Source organism: Bos grunniens, chromosome 2 (assembly GCF_055505025.1).
Source record: "Bos grunniens cultivar Pamir isolate PY7600 chromosome 2, Bosgru_T2T1.0, whole genome shotgun sequence".
NCBI classification, from domain to species: domain Eukaryota; kingdom Metazoa; phylum Chordata; class Mammalia; order Artiodactyla; family Bovidae; genus Bos; species Bos grunniens.
In genome coordinates this window covers 110,489,813-110,508,742 of record NC_141166.1, presented here as the reverse complement: position 1 = coordinate 110,508,742, position 18,930 = coordinate 110,489,813, and the positions used below count along the sequence as shown (strand labels likewise).

At 37.3% G+C, this 18,930-nt stretch overlaps 1 protein-coding gene across 12 annotated transcripts in view; it reads right to left on the bottom strand.

Annotated features, from left to right (window-relative positions):
* Positions 1-18,930, bottom strand: part of UBR3 (ubiquitin protein ligase E3 component n-recognin 3) — a 205,024-nt gene that overhangs the window by 68,988 nt on the left and 117,106 nt on the right. For all 12 annotated transcript variants that reach the window (XR_015147496.1, XR_015147497.1, XR_015147498.1 and 9 more), the window contains 2 exons: positions 17,008-17,096; positions 2,847-2,996 (listed from right to left, as the gene is read on the bottom strand). Coding sequence is in view for 8 of the 12 variants with exons in the window: in XM_086357128.1 (XP_086213254.1) it covers positions 2,847-2,996; positions 17,008-17,096 (239 nt within the window). In the remaining 4 variants the exon portion in view is untranslated. The remainder of the gene's footprint in view (positions 1-2,846; positions 2,997-17,007; positions 17,097-18,930) is intronic.

The following is an 18,930-nucleotide window of genomic DNA, read 5'->3' as shown; positions in this document are numbered from 1 at the left end:
TCTCTATATTTAAAAGAAAGCAACAAACTTGGCCAGATTAAGTCAAGCAGTAGATGTTTTTCTGGAACTCTCTTGCTTTTTCGATGATCCAGTGGATGTTGGCAATTTGATCTCTGGTTCCTCTGCCTTTTCTAAAACCAGCTTGAACATCAGGAAGTTCACAGTTCACCTATTGCTGAAGCCTGGCTTGGAGAATTTTGAGCATTACTTTGCTAGCCTGTGAGATGAGTGCAATTGTGCGGTAGTTTGAGCATTCTTTGGTATTGCCTTTCTTTGGGATTAGAATGAATACTGACCTTTTCCAGTCCTGTGGCCACTGCTGAGTTTTCCAAATTTGCTGGCGTATTGAGTGCAGCACTTTCACAGCATCATCTTTCAGGATCTGAAATAGCTCAACTGGAATTCACTAGCTTTGTTTGTAGTGATGCTTCCTAAGTCCCACTTGACTTCACATTCCAGGATGTCTGGCTCTAGGTGAGTGATCACACCATTGTGACTATTTGGGTCGTGAAGATCTGTTTTGTACAGTTCTTCTGCATATTCTTGCCACCTCTTCTTAATATCTTCTGCTTCTGTTAGGTCCATATCATTTCTGTCCTTTATTGAGCCCATCTTTGCATGAAATGTTCCCTTGGTATCTAATTTTCTTGAAGAGATCTCTAGTCTTTCCCATTCTATTGTTTTCCTCTATTTCTTTGCACTGATCACTGAGGAAGGCCTTCTTATCTCTCCTTGCTGTTTTTTGGAACTCTGCATTCAAATGGGTATATCTTTCCTTTTCTCCTTTGCTTTTGGCTTCTCTTCTCTTCACAGCTATTTGTAAGGCCTCCTCAGACAGCCACTTTGCTTTTCTGCATTTCTTTTTCTTGGGGATGGTCTTGATCCCTGTCTCCTGTACAATGTCATGAACCTCCGTCCATAGTTCATCAGGCACTCTGTCTATCACATCTAGTCCCTTAAATCTATTTCTTATTTCCACTGTATAATTGTAAGGGATTTGATTTAGGTCATACCTGAATGGTCTAGAAAAACATCTATTTCTGCTTTATTGACTATGCCAAAGGCTTTGACTGTGTGGATCACAATAAACTCTGGAAAATTCTGAAAAAGATGGGAATACCAGACTACCTGACCTGCCTCTTGAGAAATCTGTATGCAGGTCAGGAAGCACCAGTTAGAACTGGACATTGAGCAACAGACTGGTCCCAAATAGGAAAAGGAGTACGTCAAGGCTGTGTACTGTCATCATGCTTATTTAACTTCTATGCAGAGGACATCATGAGAAATGCTCAGCTGGATGAAGCACAAGCTAGAATCAAGATTGCCGGGAGAAATATCAATAACCTCAGATATGCAGATATCACCACCCTTATGGCAGAAAGTGAAGAAGAACTAAAGAGCCTCCTGATGAAAGTGAAAGGGGAGAGTGAAAAAGTTGGCTTAAAGCTCAACATTCAGAAAACCAAGATCATGGCATCCGGTCCCATCACTTCATGTCAAACAGATGGGGAAACAGTAACAGACTTTATATTTTTGGGCTCCAAGATCATTGCAGATGGTGACTGCAGCCATGAAATTAAAAGACGCTTACTCCTTGAGAGAAAAGTTATGACCAACTCAGACAGCTTATTAAAAAGCAGAGATATTACTTTGCCAACAAAAGGTCCATCTAGTCAAACCTATGGTTTTTCCAGTAGTCATGTAGGGATGTAAGAGTTGGACCATAAAGAAAGCTGAGCACCAAAGAATTGATGCTTTTGAACTGTGGTGTTGGAGAAGACTCTTGAGAGTCCCTTGGACTGCAAGGAGATCCAACCAGTCCATCCTAAAGGAAATCAGTCCTGAGTGTTCATTGGAAGGACTGATGTTGAAACTGAAACTCTAATCCTTTAGCTACCTGATGTGAAGAGGTGACTGATTTGAAAAGACCCTGATGCTGGGAAAGACTGAAGCGGATGACAGAGGATTAGATGGTTGGATGGCATCACTGACTCAATGGACATGAAGTTTGGGTAAACTCTGGGAGTTGGTGATGGACAAGGAGGCCTGGCGTGCTCTGGTCCACAGGGTTGCAAAGAGCCGGACATGACTGAGCGACTGGACTGAACTGAACTGAACTGAACCTGTATCTGAATTCTGAGGAATTTCTTATATCTAACTCTTTCTACTCTACTAATTCAGAGTAAACACCCTAGAAAAAAAAATGCCCTGGAGAAATATGTAAGTCTTTTATTTACTTCACTTCACACATACTCTTATTGAAAAAGGATACATTCATTGGAACTGGAGTGTAATATTTATCACTACCTCAAAATACTTCAGTATGGCAGAGAATAGAGAATATTCAGACAAATCCTTCAAATTTTTAAAAACATTATTTTAACTCTAAGATTTGCAAACGTCAATTGGCAGGCTGTTACAAGAGTGACTGCTTCTATGCTCAAGAAACAAGGGCAAAACAACCTGAATATGTCTTATATAATTAAAATATTTAAACTGACTATTTTTGGACTTAAATGTTTCTAGATATTAGAACAATCAAGTTGCCAAGAAAGATGAACTCAGTTTTTGGCCACCCAGCATTGGTAAGATTCCATCATACTCTAAAGAAAAAGACTATGTAACATACAGAGAGATCTCTCTTAAATGTTTCTTTCAACACTCCAAGAAAGTGAGATAAACCAGATTAAGAATCTTTGCTAAAAAAAAACCTATAAAGATCCTTGCTATACAGATCTGCAGTTATACCTAAACAAAAATCTAGCTTTTATTTGAGGGATTTACTAATCTGCTGCAAATACTTCATCTCTAAAAATGTTCCCACTAAAAATTACTTTGATTTTTACCTGAGGATGCTTGTAACAGGACAACCAATCCCGTAGGTCTGTCTTCAGAGGAGGGCCCACTCTGTCCACAAATAACACAATCATATACTGCCTCAGAAACTTGAGGTTCTGCTGTGGTGATCTCCATAGGAATATCACTCTCTGGAGAATCTGAGGAGAAAAAGTTGCAATCTTAATTCCTGAAAAGAAAATCTCTCTTTAATAAAATTATGAAAAAAAATCAAGCTCAAATAATTTGGAACTTCAGTATCAATAAATTATATAGTAATAAAACTATGGGAAAATTATCTCACCAAAATAAAATGTTTTCTCATAAAAGACAAAATTACAAAGAATGGATGTTATGAAAGACTTCCGATTCCTGGGTTGGGAAGACCTCCTTGAAGAGGAAATAGTAACCTACTCCAGTATTCTTGACTGGGAAATCCCATGGATAGAGAAGCCTGGTGTGCTACAGTCCATGGGGTCACAAAGAGTTGGATGTGACTTAGAGACTAAAACAACTCTTCTAATGTTGTATCATACGTAAAATTAAAACAAAAAACACAGATGCAAAGGTATTTGTATCTAAAAATATTGTTTTAATATTATAATTTAAGGAAATAAGGGGGAGGTCATTTGCTTTAGTTTTCTTTGAAGCACTTCAGAGGGAAAATTTATAATAACATGGCAGCTCTTGTAAAGAAATGGCAATATTTACTAGGAGATAAAAGGGTAAAAAATTTTTTCTTTTTTCTTTTAATTGTAGTGATTATATTTTAGTGATAATAATTATCAATATGTATTTATGTAGGATAAACATTTCTATATGACCATACATATAATAAAACAAAACTATAATAGAAAATAACAGCAATCCTTTGGTGATATGTCATTAACAGCAAGAAATAAAATACTGAGTCAATAACCATTTCAGATAAAAATTCATAGAGGCATCCATAGTGGCAAAAGAAAGGAGTAGAGGAGATTGGGAAGATCAAAGAAGCAGAAATGATTTACGGCATGTTTAAGAGATGGAGGCATATCTAAATAAATATGTAAAAAAAAAAAGACAGAAATAGAAAAAGAAAGGTGTCAAGTTTATATATGTTTTAATAAGATTCATGCAGATAAACATATATCAGATATTTATTAAGACTGAGAGGAAAAGGGGTGAAACCTAAAATAGAACTTTGGATAATGCTCAAAATTAATGGAAATTTTAAATAAGCCAATGAAGAGATCTAAAGCTTAAAGTGGTCTTGTATATTCTCCCTCAGTAGCTCTCCCCTAGTATCTATCTCTCCCTCTCAATCATACCACTTATTTGAGAATAAGTCTGGGATTGCCTACTGGAGAAGGAGACAGCCCACCTGGAACAGAGCCCAGTTGTCCTACCAGCTCAGGCCAGTCCCAACCAACCATCAGATCATTCTTGGAACATGCTTTGTTTTGTGTTTATGGAGTTTTGTGGATGAAAGGAGAAAAGAATGGGAAAATGATGTAGGGATGATATATTTAGTGCCCTCAGAACCATGGGAAATATGTTTTTGCTTGGAAACATTATGCCTACGCTGGGAACAGACAACTGCAAAACACAAGTATCTAGAGGAAAGGGAAATCTCTTGCACTGTTGGTGGGAATGTAAACTGATGCAGCCACTATGAAGAACAGTATGGAGATTCTTTAAAAAACTAAAAATAAAACTACCATATACCCCAACAATCCCACTACAGGGCACAGACATTGAGAAAACCATAACTGAAAGAGACACATGTTCCCTGTAGCTAGGACATGGAAACAATCCATGTTCATGCATAAAGAAGCTATCGTACATATATACGATGGAATATTACTCAGCCATAAAAAGACCATATTTGAGTCAGTCCTAATGAAGTTGATGAACCTAGGACCTGTTAGACAGAGTGAAGTAAGTCAGAAAGAGAAAAACAAATATTGTACATTAACGCATATATGCGGAATCTATTTGCAGGACAGCAATGGAGATGCAGACAGAGAGAACAGACTTGTGGACACAGTGGGTGAAGGAGAGGCTGGGATGAACTGAGAGCAGCATTACCATATGGTAATATGGTGATGAACTGAGAGCACCATTTTACATATGGTACCATATATAAAATAGCTAGCCAGTGGAAATTTGCTGTATGACGCAGGGAACTCCAACCAGGTGCTCTGTGACAACACAGAGGGGTAGGATGGGATGGGAAGTGGGAGGGAGATTCAAGAGGGAGGGGGACGTATGTATACCTATGGCTGATTCATGTTGATGTACAGTAGAGACAAACACAATATTGTAAAGCAATTATCTTCCAATTAAAAAAAAAAGTATCACAGGGCAAAGTGTGGTCTGCAGCCTAGGAGTAGGCACAGAGAATCTTCTTTACTGCATAAACTGATCCTTGGTTTTAGGAACATATAATACACTTTAATTTTTAACTACAACTGAGTATTTGCTCGGATCCTACTAGGTGAATTACTACTCATAAACTAAACATGCTACTGGCACTACTGCTTTCCACTAAGAAGCCTGTGACAATGGCCACAATTGCAAAACTCCTGCAGAGCAATATCATTAATTCTGGTAAAGATGTACAGTACTGTCCTGATCTGGTCATCATTTTTACTACTAACATTCTTGCTTTCCTCTGTTTTTTTTTTTTAACTTGGTATAGAGAGGGACTTTTCATTCCTTTTAAAAAATATATCATTTAAATATAATTTTAGTTTTGCAGAAAAGTTTTGAAGCCACTACAAAGAGTTTTCATAAACCTCACACCCAGTTTCCCCTTAAATCTTACATTAGCATGATATGACTGTCACAATGAACTAATATTGATATATTATTGAGCAATTTTATTGATATAATACTGATAAATTAAAGTCCATATTTTCTTCAGATTTCCTTAGTTTCTACCTAATGCCCTTTTTTTTTTGAGGATCCCATCCAGAACAGCGTATTACATTTAGTTGTCATGTCTCCTTAGTCTACTCTTAGTTGTGGCAGTTTCTCAAGAAACTGTTGTTTTTGATGAACTTAAAAGTTTTGAGGAGTACTGATCAGGTATTCTGTATAACATTCCTCAACTGTAACTTGCCTGATATGTTTCTCAAGATTAGTCTGAGGTTATGGTTGTAAGTGAGGAGGACCACTAAGGTAGAGTACCATTCTCATCAACATCGTATCAATGGTATATAATATTAATATGATCAATTACTGCTTATATGGATGCTGATTGTCTCATTTGGGTAGCATTATGATCATTTCATAATGTATGCAAATACCAAATTACTAAGTAGTACACCTGAAACTGAGCTTCCCAGGTGGCTCAGTGGTAAAGAATCTCCCTGCTAATGCAGGAGACACAGGAGATGTGGGTTCAATCTCTGGGCCAGAAAGATCCCCTGGCAGAGGAAACGGCAACCCACTCCGGTATTCTTGTCTGGAAAATCCCATTGACAAAGGAAGCTGGCGGGCTACAGTCCATTGGGTCACAAAGAGCCGGACATGACTGAGCGACTGAGCATGCACACACATACACAGACGTGAAACTAATATGCTTCTGTACACCAACTATATTTCAATTATTTTAAAAAGGAAACATGGGACTTCCTTGGTGATCCAGTGGTTAAAACTCCTTGCTTCTGATGCAGGTGGCAGTTCAATCTGTGGTTAGGGAACTAAGATCCCACAAGCTCTGCCTCTTGGAGAAAAAAAGAAGGAGGGGGCTGGGGAGAGCAAACTGCATAGCATTATATATAGTAAAATTTTATTTCAGGAAAGACAAATAGAAACAAAATCCATTTCTATAATTTTTATATGTATTCATATGAAGCAAGAAAGCCTATTTATAATGGTTTATCCCAAACGGTTGAGGTTTAAAAGAGAAGGTAGGAAGAAATGATCAGCTTTGCTTTCATACAGCTTTGTATATGTTAAGCATATACATTTTTAAATGTTTTGGCTTGATATCAGTGCGTGTTTTATTTATGGAACAAATAACCAAAACATAATTTATATTTGTGGGTTGTATTTTTTAATACACCACATCACAGATGACTGACTTAAAATGACAGATACAGCACTATCCCTTAAAAGTGAACAAATTTATGATCAGAACAACCAACATACAAAAGTATTCTATTCAACAAGATCCGCTTTCTAATTTAAGTGAAAATAAATTCAATTCATTTCTATTCAGTTGAGAGAATAAGAACTTCACAAGGTGACACAGCAAAGTTTATAGTAATTTATAAAATAATAACATAGATGCAACAGCAATAGATACACAGGACTAGTGCACTATACGCATTCCAACGCCACAAGCAGATTGGTCTTACCTAAAAGAAAGCAAGTCTACAACCGTGCCTGATTCCAAGAAAATATAAGAATATAAAAGAGGCTAGTTTACAACCAAACTCTAAAGTAGCAAAAAAAAAAAAGTGTCAGGGAAAAAGAAGCAGTTAAAGATGTAAAGAGCATCCTTTTTCATAATAAGAGAAATGCTAATTAAAACTAGACCAGACACCACTTCTTTTCACCAACAAGATTAGCAAAAATACAAAAGTTTGACAACATATTCGAATGACAAGGATGTAGGTAAATTGCTGTTCTGACACACTGTTGATGGGAATACTAAATGGTACAACCCTTAAAAGGGTAATTTGGCAATATGTAGCAAGGCAATGGCACCCCACTCCAGCACTCTTGCCTGAAAAATCCCATGGATGGAGGAGCCTGGTGGGCTGCAGTCAATGGGGTCGCTAAGAGTCGGACAAGACTGAGCGACTTCACTTTCACTTTTCACTTTCACGCACCCACTCCAGTGTTCTTGCCTGGAGAATCCCAGGGACGGGGGAGCCTGGTGGGCTGCCGTCTATGGGGTTGCACAGAGTCGGACACGACTGAAGCGACGCAGCAGCAAAATTACATGTGTGTTTACCCTGACCCAGCAATCCCATATATAGAAATGTATCTTACATATATATTACCAAAATATATAAAGATACATGCCACAAGATATTTACTGCAGTACAACTTATATTGCAAAAAACTGGAAATAACCCAAATGTCCAATAATAGAAGACCATTTGCATAAACTATTGATGGGGGAGGTGGGGGTGGGAATCTACCATACAGGTAGAAAAAAGAATAAAGAATATCTCTATACGCTACATGATAGGATCTCCAGGATATAACGTTGAGTGAAGAAAGCAAGGCTGAAGAAGTGTCCCCTAAGAAGGGGACACTAGGGATGCAAATATTTTTATATTTCGATATATATATTTATATCCCCAACCCTCTCTTTTTCTTATGTAAATTGTTAAAAAAAAATGAAAGGATAAACCTCAAATTAAACTGTATTATTAAATAATGAAACAAACAGCTCCTTCCATAACTAACAACAATACAAGTCAACCAAATCCTGACACATGCCAGCTCAAGCTTGGACTACCCCACTTTCCAAATGAAATCTTAAAGGATGGGTACTGTAGACAGTTACTATTTCTATCTGAAGTGAAAGTGTTAGTCACTCAGCCATGTGGGACTCCTTGTGACTCCCCCAAGGATTCTAACCTGCCAGGCTCCTCTGTCCATGTGATTTCCCAGGCAAGAATATTGGAGTGGGTAGCCACTCTCTTCTCCAGGGTATCTTCCCAACCCAGGGATTGAATGGATAGAACCTGGGTCTCCTGCACTGCAGGCAGATTCTTTACCATCTGAGCCACCAGGGAAGCCTATCTACTTGGTATTTATTATCTCATCTGTTAACAGCAGGACTAAATTTTTGCTTAGAGAATCATACCATCACCACTTTTGATTCATATGATTGGAGTGGAACTAACCTTATAATCAGGCTAGACTAATAGAGTCACACCAAGGATTTTTGTTTCAGTTATTTGAAAAGAAGTATTCTTTTCATTCTAATTTAAAAATAAATAAAACTTGCTAAACACAATGACTATCCTTCTATCTTATACCTTAAGCCTCAATCAATCAATCATCAGTCTATTAATTCTCACTTTGCAATTATTTTCATAACTGTCCCTTTCTGTCCCCAGGCTACCAACTTGGGGGAGTAAGTAGGGGAGAGACTTCACTCTCCTCAGTTTGCTTCACATATGAGAAATAGTAAAGAGTAGGCAAAGCTTGTTGATCAATAGCCCAGACTCCACCATTTACTACTGTATAACCTCAGACAAATTTCTTAACTTAAATTTAGGTATGGAATACTGCCATCTATCTCATGTGTCTATCAAGACAAATAAGTCAATAAACAGAATGTGTTTAGCACAGCGCTGGTTACATAGTTAACATATATATATATATATATCATCATCCCCCCAAATTCATACTATTAGACCCAGACTCAAATACAGAAAAGGTTTTGTTTACACAATGTTTATAATAATTACATTTTTTAAAAAACTAAAGTTCAATTATGATGGAATGATTAAATAAATTATAGAATAAAAGTAATAATAGTAATAACCAATGCTTAAAAACACTTACGCACCAAGCACTCTGTTTTAAATGTTTGAAATGTATACCATTACATTCAATCTTCACCACAACCCTATGAGGTAGGTAGTATAATGATCTCTTTTTAACTATGTGGAAACCAATGCAGAGAGTAAATTACTCCAGATAATGGAATGGCTGTGATATGAACTTGGCAGTAATGCTCCAGAGTCCATGATCATAACCACTACATGCTACCTCTCCAATGAAGTAAAACCACAGTTACTAGGAATTTTAATAATAATATAGGAACATGTTTATGCTAAAATGTTGAGCAAAAAGACATGATAAAAAATTGTATTACACAGTATCATCTGTAATACATATGTCTTCCAGATAGTGAGATTAGGGATAAAATTCATCCTTCTTCATGTTTTTCTGTACCATATAACTTGTACAATTAAATGTTGTATGTTTAAGATCCCTCACAGCTCAGCTGGTAAAGAAACTGCTTGCTATGCAGGGGACGCTAGTTCAATTCCTGGGTCGGGAAGATCTCCTGGAGAAAGGAAAGGCTACCCACTCCAGTGTTCTGGCCTGGAGAATTCCATGGACTGTACAGTCCATGGGGTTGCAAAGAGTCAGACATGACTGACCAACTTTCACTTCAAGATCAGAAAATAACTTCCAAAATACATTCTTACTCTATATTAAGCATCTAAACTCTCCCTTGAACAACTATGTTGGATTTCAGCCGTATCTGTCTGATAAACCTTAATGAATCAAGGTCTAACATCCTGACTTCTACACATGTGGTGGTAATGGTGCTCAAGTCATGTCCGACTCTTTGTGATTCCATGACTATAGACCACCTCCCAGGTTCCTCTGTCCATGGAATTTTCAAGGCACAAATACTGGAGTGGTTTGCCACTTCATGCTCCAGAGGATCCTCCCAATTCAGGGACTGAACCCATGTCTCTTGCACCTCCTGCACTGGCAGGCAGATTCTTTACTACTGTGCCACCTGGGAAGCCCATGACGTCTATACCTAGATGGCGAGTAAAAATAAACAATGGGGGACAGTGATCAGGAGAGAAGGAACTGCAGAGGTTGAGTCTTTTCATATAGGAAACTTGATAACTGCAAAAAGGAATTATCAACAGAGAAGTAAGAATACTAATCACAAAGTAGAAATCTGTTGCATTCAGAGAGAAAAGTGTCCTTAAATTTTTTACCTACTAATGTACAATACTGATTTGAGGATTTATAAAGTACTGCATGTTATAAGTTTGAAATACTTTAAATACTAAGTTACAAGACTAGAAATCTTAGGAGAAGATCTCTCACACACAAAAATAAAGCCAAAATAAGAAAGAAACAACTACAGAATGCTTACATGAGTAACACAGATGGGAAATAAGGCAAAAGACAAAAGGCATCTGACAAAGCAGAGGACTGGACTGAGATTAAATTGTGTCTATATTAAAGATAAATATTATCTCAGGTGTGGACCCTGCTTCATGTGTTAATAACAATATATATGTCACATGTAAACGGGGAGAGTAATCAGAGGCAGTGAGACGTATAACTGCAATTTTTATCTTGAGCAAAGTATGAAAATAAGATCTCAAACAGGTTTTAGGGGGTCAAATAGATCTCTCTGGGAAGGGAATGAGTTATAAATAAAAGGAATATACAAATCTGAATGGTCCAGAATCCCACTGGCATGGCCATAATCAACATAAATAAACCAAATGCTCATGAATCTCTATTACCTCACCTGTCACCACTGCAGCATGCAAGAACCAGGACTAGGAGAGAGCGGAGCCCTTTATCCTGATGGCTTCTGTGAATTGCCTCTGTTTGCTAGCAATCATGTCTGCCTGATCCCTCAATTGTTGTTCCTGTGCCCTGGCTACTGCCAAAAAAAGATCAAACCTTCCAAAAAGTAGTAAGATTTAGGACAGAAAGTCAATAACTTTGCAGACTAATGACATTTGAATTTATGATCTTGAACATAACTGGACCCTAAGTATTGCTTATCAATTTTTATACTCAGCCTGGATGAGCAACATCTCCCACTTTCATTAGCAACTTCTCCAAACTTCAGATGGTATTCTTTTCACTCAGCAAGACTCACCTTTTACTTGGCCCTGTGAACTGAAGCAACTGAGTGATCACCTGAAGTTCCCACTTTCCCTACCCCTAAAGGAACTTACCTCTATCTCCATCCACGCTTTCCCTCTCCTCTCGTGTCTGCTCAGGGAATGAGGTGGCCATTCTCCTATTCAAGACAATACTACCTAACCTCTTCTGGATACTTTGCTTAATCAATTCCTCAGAAAATTGTTTTTATCTCATTTGGGAGTGGGAGGCAACAGATAAAAACAATTTCTAAAAACAGTATTCACTAAGCTTTTTTTCTTAGCTCCTAAGGTTGCAAAGAAACAAATCAAACTGTTTATCAAACCATTATATTAACTCCCCCAAAAATGCTGCTCTCAAGTGACTTCAGAACACAGAGCTTTTGACTATTACCCTTAGTAGAATTACCAAAGGATAAAATGGTCTGTAAACAATTTTAAATTTTTTAAATTTTAATTCAACGATTTCATTGTTTAATATAATACCCAGGTTGGTATTTTGAAGCTATTTTCTTTACTTGGAAAGAAAAAGTAATTTGCTTACATATGGTGTATTGTGCTTGAGTAGGAGAATATTCTAAATCCTAGGACATGTATGTTGAAGTATTTAGGAGTAAAGTATCATGATGTCTATAACTTACTTCATCTAGTAGAGGAAGAGAGTGAGTGAAAGAACAAATTAAGAAAAGTGTTAACTAGGTGACATGGTACATGGTAATTTGTAATACTATTCCTTCAGTTTTTCTGTATATTTGAAATTTTTCATAAGAATAAACAGCATGTATGAAATTAATTCATTTTGGCTAAAAAATACCTTTACACACAAATATACTCAGAAAAAGATTTGTAAGGATATAGCCTAGATTAGGAAATCTGATAGTAAAAATATAGTATTATTTTATTTTTGATTATATGTGTTTTCTAAGTTTCCATAATAAAAATTTAATGCTTTTATAATAACAGAAATTTTAACTTTATACATTATAATAGCAAATATTAGTGAGTGGCTAATCAAGACTGAAGACTGAGCACATACTTTTATCTCCACTCCTTTTAAAAAAAATCACTGAAATAAAAGCAAAGATATACATAAAGAAATATTCCCATAAGAATACAGAAAAACGATGGTGTCATGAAAGAGTTTCACCAACCAACAAATAAGAGATGTCAGTAAAATTTCTAAAAGATTAGAGGAGATGGAGACACGCTGACAATGCAAGAAAATCATAATAGCTACAACCACGTATGTATTATGAGAAAGTTATAGAAAGGAAGAACTGATAGGTCCGTTAGAAGAATGTCAAATCTGGGCTCAGAATCAGTCAGTGAGGCAGAGGATAGGAGTCTTAAGTTAAGTATTAAGTGATTCTGAAAGCAGAATAATCAGAAGTCTATGTACAAAACTTCACTACTCAGCACCCCATTCCCTCCCCAACTTTGACTGATAGAGCACTCAGGTAATTTGGCATTTACCCTAAGGAGACAAAAAAATGACTGTCTTTCTCCAAAGGAACTGAACATGCTGCTTGGAGAGTAAGAGGGTTTTCTAACTGAGTGTTAATGTCTGAGGGCCCAAACAGAGTAGGTGGCAATCCTCCCACCCAGATCTAAGTCTGAGAGTCAACCCGCCTCATCCATACATTGGCTAAAAAGGATTACTAGGATCAAACCTATTTAGGCCTCAGCAGGGTAACAGACGATCTTTCCAGAGGAATCAAGAATTATCAGGCAAACGAAGGAAACTAACAACATAAAAGAGTAACTTAAATTTCTAAGCAGTTCAGAAGGATAAAGGATAATTGAGAGAGCGCTAACACATTCAGAAAGATTTTAGAACAAATTCTTCTGACAAAGACCAAGATACTAAAGAGAAGAAACCTCTAAGCATGTAAAGCAAAAAGATATAAAAAAGACAGTGAAGATTAAAACATCAATCTAAGAGATCCAATATCCAAATAATCAGAGTCCCATCAAAGAGAATAAAGAAAATATATGGAGAAAAGTATTGTAATAGTTTTCTACTGCTGTTTAACAAATTACCCAAAATTCAGTGGCCTAAAACAATAGTTTTCTGAGGGTCAGGAATCTGCAAGCAATTTAGCTTGATGGTTCTGGCTCAGGATTTCTCCTGAGACTGCTATTAAACAAACAGCTGGACAGTACCATCTAAAAATTTGAATGGGGCTAGCAGATTCACATCCAGGCTCATTTATAGGACTGTTGGCCAGAGGCCTCAGTCCCTACCCACATAGGCTTCTCCACTGGACTGCTAACAACATGGCAGCTGGCTTTCCCCAGAATACGTAATTTGAGAGACAGAAAAGCAGTCAAGATAGAAGGCACCATATCTTTCATACCCTAATCTCAGAAATGACTTCTGCCATGCCCCAGTGATCATGAATACCAATTTTAACACAACATCAGAGGAGAGCACGCAGGGCATAAAAACTAGGCAGTATGGATCATGGAGGGTCATCTTGGAAGGTGGCTATACTAGTTGTCAAGAAAATCATAGGAAATATTTTTCTCAGAGCTTCTGATACACGAGTTTTCAGCCTGAAAAGGTCCATTAAGTACTAAGGAGAATGAAAAAGATCCACCTAGATACATATCATAAAACTTCGTATCTCTAAGAATCAAAGTTATAAAAGTGTCACAGGAAAGGGAAAAAAATGTTAACTCACAAAGAAATAAGAATCAAATTACCGCCACTGCTACTGCTGCTGCCGCTAAGTCACTTCAGTCATGTCCGACTCTGTGAGACCCCATAGACAGCAGCCCACCAAGATCCGCCATCCCTGGGATTCTCCAGACAAGAACACTGGAGTGGGTTGCCATTTCCTTCTCCAATGCATGAAAGTGAAAAGTGAAAGTCAAGTTGCTCAGTCGTGTCCGACTCTTAGCAACCCCATGGACTGCAGCCTACCAGACTCCTCCATCTATGGGATTTTCCAGGCAAGAGTACTGGAGTGGGTTGCCGTTGCCTTCTCCGAATTACCATCACACTTCTTATCAAATTAATGGTAAAAGACAAGGGAGTAGTCCTTTATCAGGTGTAAAAAAAAATGTGTATTAACAGGTGTATTGCATTCATCCAAACAAACAATCAAGCATGAGAGCAAACCAGGGTCCCATCTGGAAATAAAAAGAATCAGAAAGTTTAACTTCCAGCACAAGCATTTCTGGCAATATACTTGCACTCCAATAAAACAAGACCTCCAAAAAGAGATAAGATGCAGGAAACACCAGATGAACCCTGTAAGAGGAAAATTCCAAGGTAATAGCTGTACAGCATGCCTACGGAGCAAATGGACCAGACTGGAACAGAATTCTATGTAAAGGACAGTATGATTAAGTGGGCAGAATAACAGGGATATCATAAAGGCATATCAGTTAGAAAAAAAGGTAGTTGGAAACTTCAGGAAAAACAAAAGACAATATAACAAATAGAAATGAGTAAAGGGTGATATAGTTTAAGCAATTCCAAGACTGTAAGAAAAGAGGCTATTTACTAAATACAATCTCCTTAATGCGGTCTAGGAGTCAGGTCACTGGAGTCAAAAAAAATAAATGAATACTAGGCTATTATTTATTCGAAGGCAATGGCACCCCACTCCAGTACTCATGCCTGGGAAATCCCACGGATGGAGAAGGCTGGCAGACTACAGTCCATAGGGTCGTGAAGAGTCAGACACGACTGAGCGACTTCACTTTCACTTTTCATTTTCATGCACTGGAGAAGGAAATGGCACCCCACTCCAGTACTCATGCCTGGGAAATGCCATGGACGGAGGAGCCTGGTAGGCTACAGTCCATAGGGTCGTGAAGAGTCAGACACAACTGAGTGACTTTACTTTCACTTTTCACTTTCATGCATTGGAGAAGAAAATGGCAACCCACTCCAGTGTTCTTGCCTGGAGAATCCAAGGGATGAGAGCCTGGTGGGCTGCCGTCTATGGGGTCACACAGAGTCGGACACGACTGATGTGACTTAGCAGCAGCAGGCTATTATTTAGCCCTGAAGTCAACAGCATTCAAAAAGTTATCTTGAATGTTTTTCAACATTTAGAATAAATCTTTGAATGGAAGATTTGACTGCAACTGCAAAATAAAATGTTGGCAATGTTAATTTAAAAGAAAACAAGTTGACTTCCCTGGTGGTAGAGTGGATAAGAATCCACCCGCTAATGCAGGGCACTTAGGTTTGATCCCTGGTCCAGGAAGATTCCACATGCCGCAGAGCAACCAAGTCTGTGAACGGAACTACGGAATCCACGCTCTGGAGCCTGCCAGGTCGCAACTGCTGAGGCTGCCTGCGGAAGTCCGTGTGCCTACAGCCCACGCTTCACAAGATAAGCCACCACACTGAAAAGCCTAGGCATCATAATGCAGACCCCACTCACTGCAACTAGAGAAAAGCCAGCACACAGCAACAAAGCCCCAGCACAAGGAAAATAATAAATAAATAAAAAGATATGTTGAAAAAGAAAACATGTAACTTCTAAAAAGCAGAAGGTAGTGATGATGAAAAGAAAAATGAAAGATAGGGGTGCTTATTAGTTAATTTTATATGAAGAGATATGAAGAAACTGGCTATAGATAGAACACTTAATAGACATTATCTTTAATGTGTAAAAACCAAAAAATTTTAAGTATCCATTTTTGGAAAGAAGGAGGAAGAGAAAACATAGAAAAAGGAAAAGCAGTATCATGAACTAAACTGTCATCTTTCATACAAGAAAGTCAACCGATTTGCTATTGGTTAATCCAACAAACAGAATTTAGTATACTTTACATCAAAGTACATAAACTCCACTGTTGATGGTTTATAACACATTATGCTTAATCTGGACTGACCCTCCTCTTCTGGACATCAGTTATGTGTGCTTATGTGCATGAGAATGTATTTGCATGTTTGAACATACATTCTTGTATTTTATTTCAGCATTTTTGTCTAAAATTGAAAAAAAGAGAGAGGGAAATCACTGAAATGCAAGAAGTAATCAGGGAAAGGAGTATACTGTTAACTGAAGACAGATTAATCGAGAGTTAATCTATATCTCCTACGTCTGTAAAAGATTACTCATAGCAATCTACTATCACACAGGAAAATGGCATCCTCTCTCATTGTAAAAGGCTAATACTAATCCTAATGGAAATGAGAGGTGCACCTGATTTTAAGAAACAGTGAACGTATAAACAGCAAGAGAAACTCAAAGTATCTGAAAACTATTTTAAGGATCTTAGAAGAATTTCATAGGAAAAAATCAGAATAAGTAAGTTCGTATTGATGAACCTTATAAATCTAAAAGGCAGTTTAAGAGAAGAGAGCAGCAGAATACTACTGTATTACTACCATCAAGAACTTTCTAACAACTGCAGCTAACTCAACAACAGAATGGACCACCTTGGTCTGATCTTCCATCACTCCACTGTTTAAATAAAGACCAGAAATCATCTGTCTATAATGTTAAAAACTGATGGATGATTGGACTGGATAAGTACTATGGTAATAGCTGTAAGTATGAGTGTTCTAAACGAATAAATTTTGACTTACCAACATCCATGGCAGTTTCCATGAAGCTTTTCTGTCGTGATGCAAACTCTGCAAGCAATTTCTGCTGTCTTTCTCTAGCTTTTTGTCGCCTAGATTAAACAGAAATAAAGTATTAAGTACCAGACACACTTAAGACGTATCTACTATCTTTCAGGAGTATATAATGTATGAAAGGGTCCCTGACACACAGTTAAGAACAACCAAATTTTTGTACCATGTTTTAAATTTCATGTAAAGTTTTATTGTCCTTTAAGGATTCTGCTGCTTTAAAATGGTCTGAAAACCACTAGGTGTAAACAGGTAAAAATTAAAGAAAAAATTTACTTTAAAATGTGAAATAATAATTTAAGTAGACAAAAAATTTTCCAACTACACAATTTCCTAAGTATATGTCAGTTCATTGCAAGACCAAGAAGAGCTTTAGCTAAAACTCATAATTTAACCCCAGGTACAAATAATAGCAAGCTCATTGCTAGAAGAAACTTTTATGTTAAGCTATGAATAGAATCTAAAAGGTAAAAATAGTCAGATTTACTGTTACCTTAAGAAAAGGTCTCTCCTAAAAGAGGATTAACAAAAAGCCAGGAAGTTTTCTAGTTTCTACTACACAATAGTACAAATTTGGCTTATTTTGTTTGAAGTAAAAGAAAATCAATAAATTTTTATTCTATTTATTAATTATCCCTTATCTACTTCCAAAGAGCATTTTAATCTGAGGTTAACTGCAAAAAAAAAAAAGAAAAGAGTGTAACCTAGGTATAAAAAAAAAAAAAAGTAAACTAATAAAGACAGGAGATAGGCTTCCCCAGGAAGCCTGTGGCCTAGGACAGGGTGTCAAGACCCAACAGCCTGGCAAAGGAGGGCATTCATGCAGGGAAAAGTTATAAGAAATTGGTTACATATGAGGGAACTAATAAAAAAATTAATACTATTAAAGGATTATAGTGGTCAGGTTTCTCACTGTGGGATTAGAGATTGTAATTATGAAAAGAGAGAAAAGATGAATAAATCCTATGGTGTTGGATTAGAATTGGGATTATCAGGTAGAACTCACAGTCATAGTTTTTAATACCTCTCTCTCCCCTCACTATATCCCACTCTTGTGCACACACTTTTTGCCCACTAAGAGAGTCTATGAATGAGCTCATTAGAATGAGTGCATAGACTGGTTTCTAAGTAACATTCTCTACTACTAGTAACCAAGACTCTTTGGACAAATGTCTAATATAAAATGCAAGATGAACCTGGGCTATCTTCTTAGACCAGAAAATAAGAAAATGCTCAAAGAATGATGGGGAGAGAAATACAAAGAATACAGAAACCAGCTTGGAGGGACTCCCACTGGTCAAATCTAAAACAATCTGAGCATCAAAATGAGTAATGAACAGATTATAGCTCATAAAGTAAAATAGAAATCTGTAACTCTAAACTGATACAAGCAGATAAATGAATGAACTGAAATGATGAAGAATAGAATACTGCAGCATCTCAAAGTATCTCTCCACAAATTATTAACACACACTAATTACAAAGGTGAGGAAGGGGAGGATATTTACAAAGAGTAACTTGACAGTGACGTCTAATAGATACCCCCATAATCAAGTGATCAAAGTTAATCAGTAGTCATGAAACAAATTAAAATCATGTGACAACTTGATGGGATGCAGTCAAAACAAAACAGCAACATTCCCCCTCTGCCTTTTTTTTTTTTTCGGCTGGGCCACATGGGCTGTTATCTTAGTTCCCTAACCAGGAACTGAACCTGGGCCACAGCAATGAAAGCCGAGAATCCTAACCACTAAACCACCAGGGAACTCCCCAGCAACACTTTTTTGATATTGTTCTCAAAGATGTATCATCCAAATCCAAGCATAATGGAAGACTAGACAAGCCCAAATTGAGGGATATTCTACAGTGCCTACT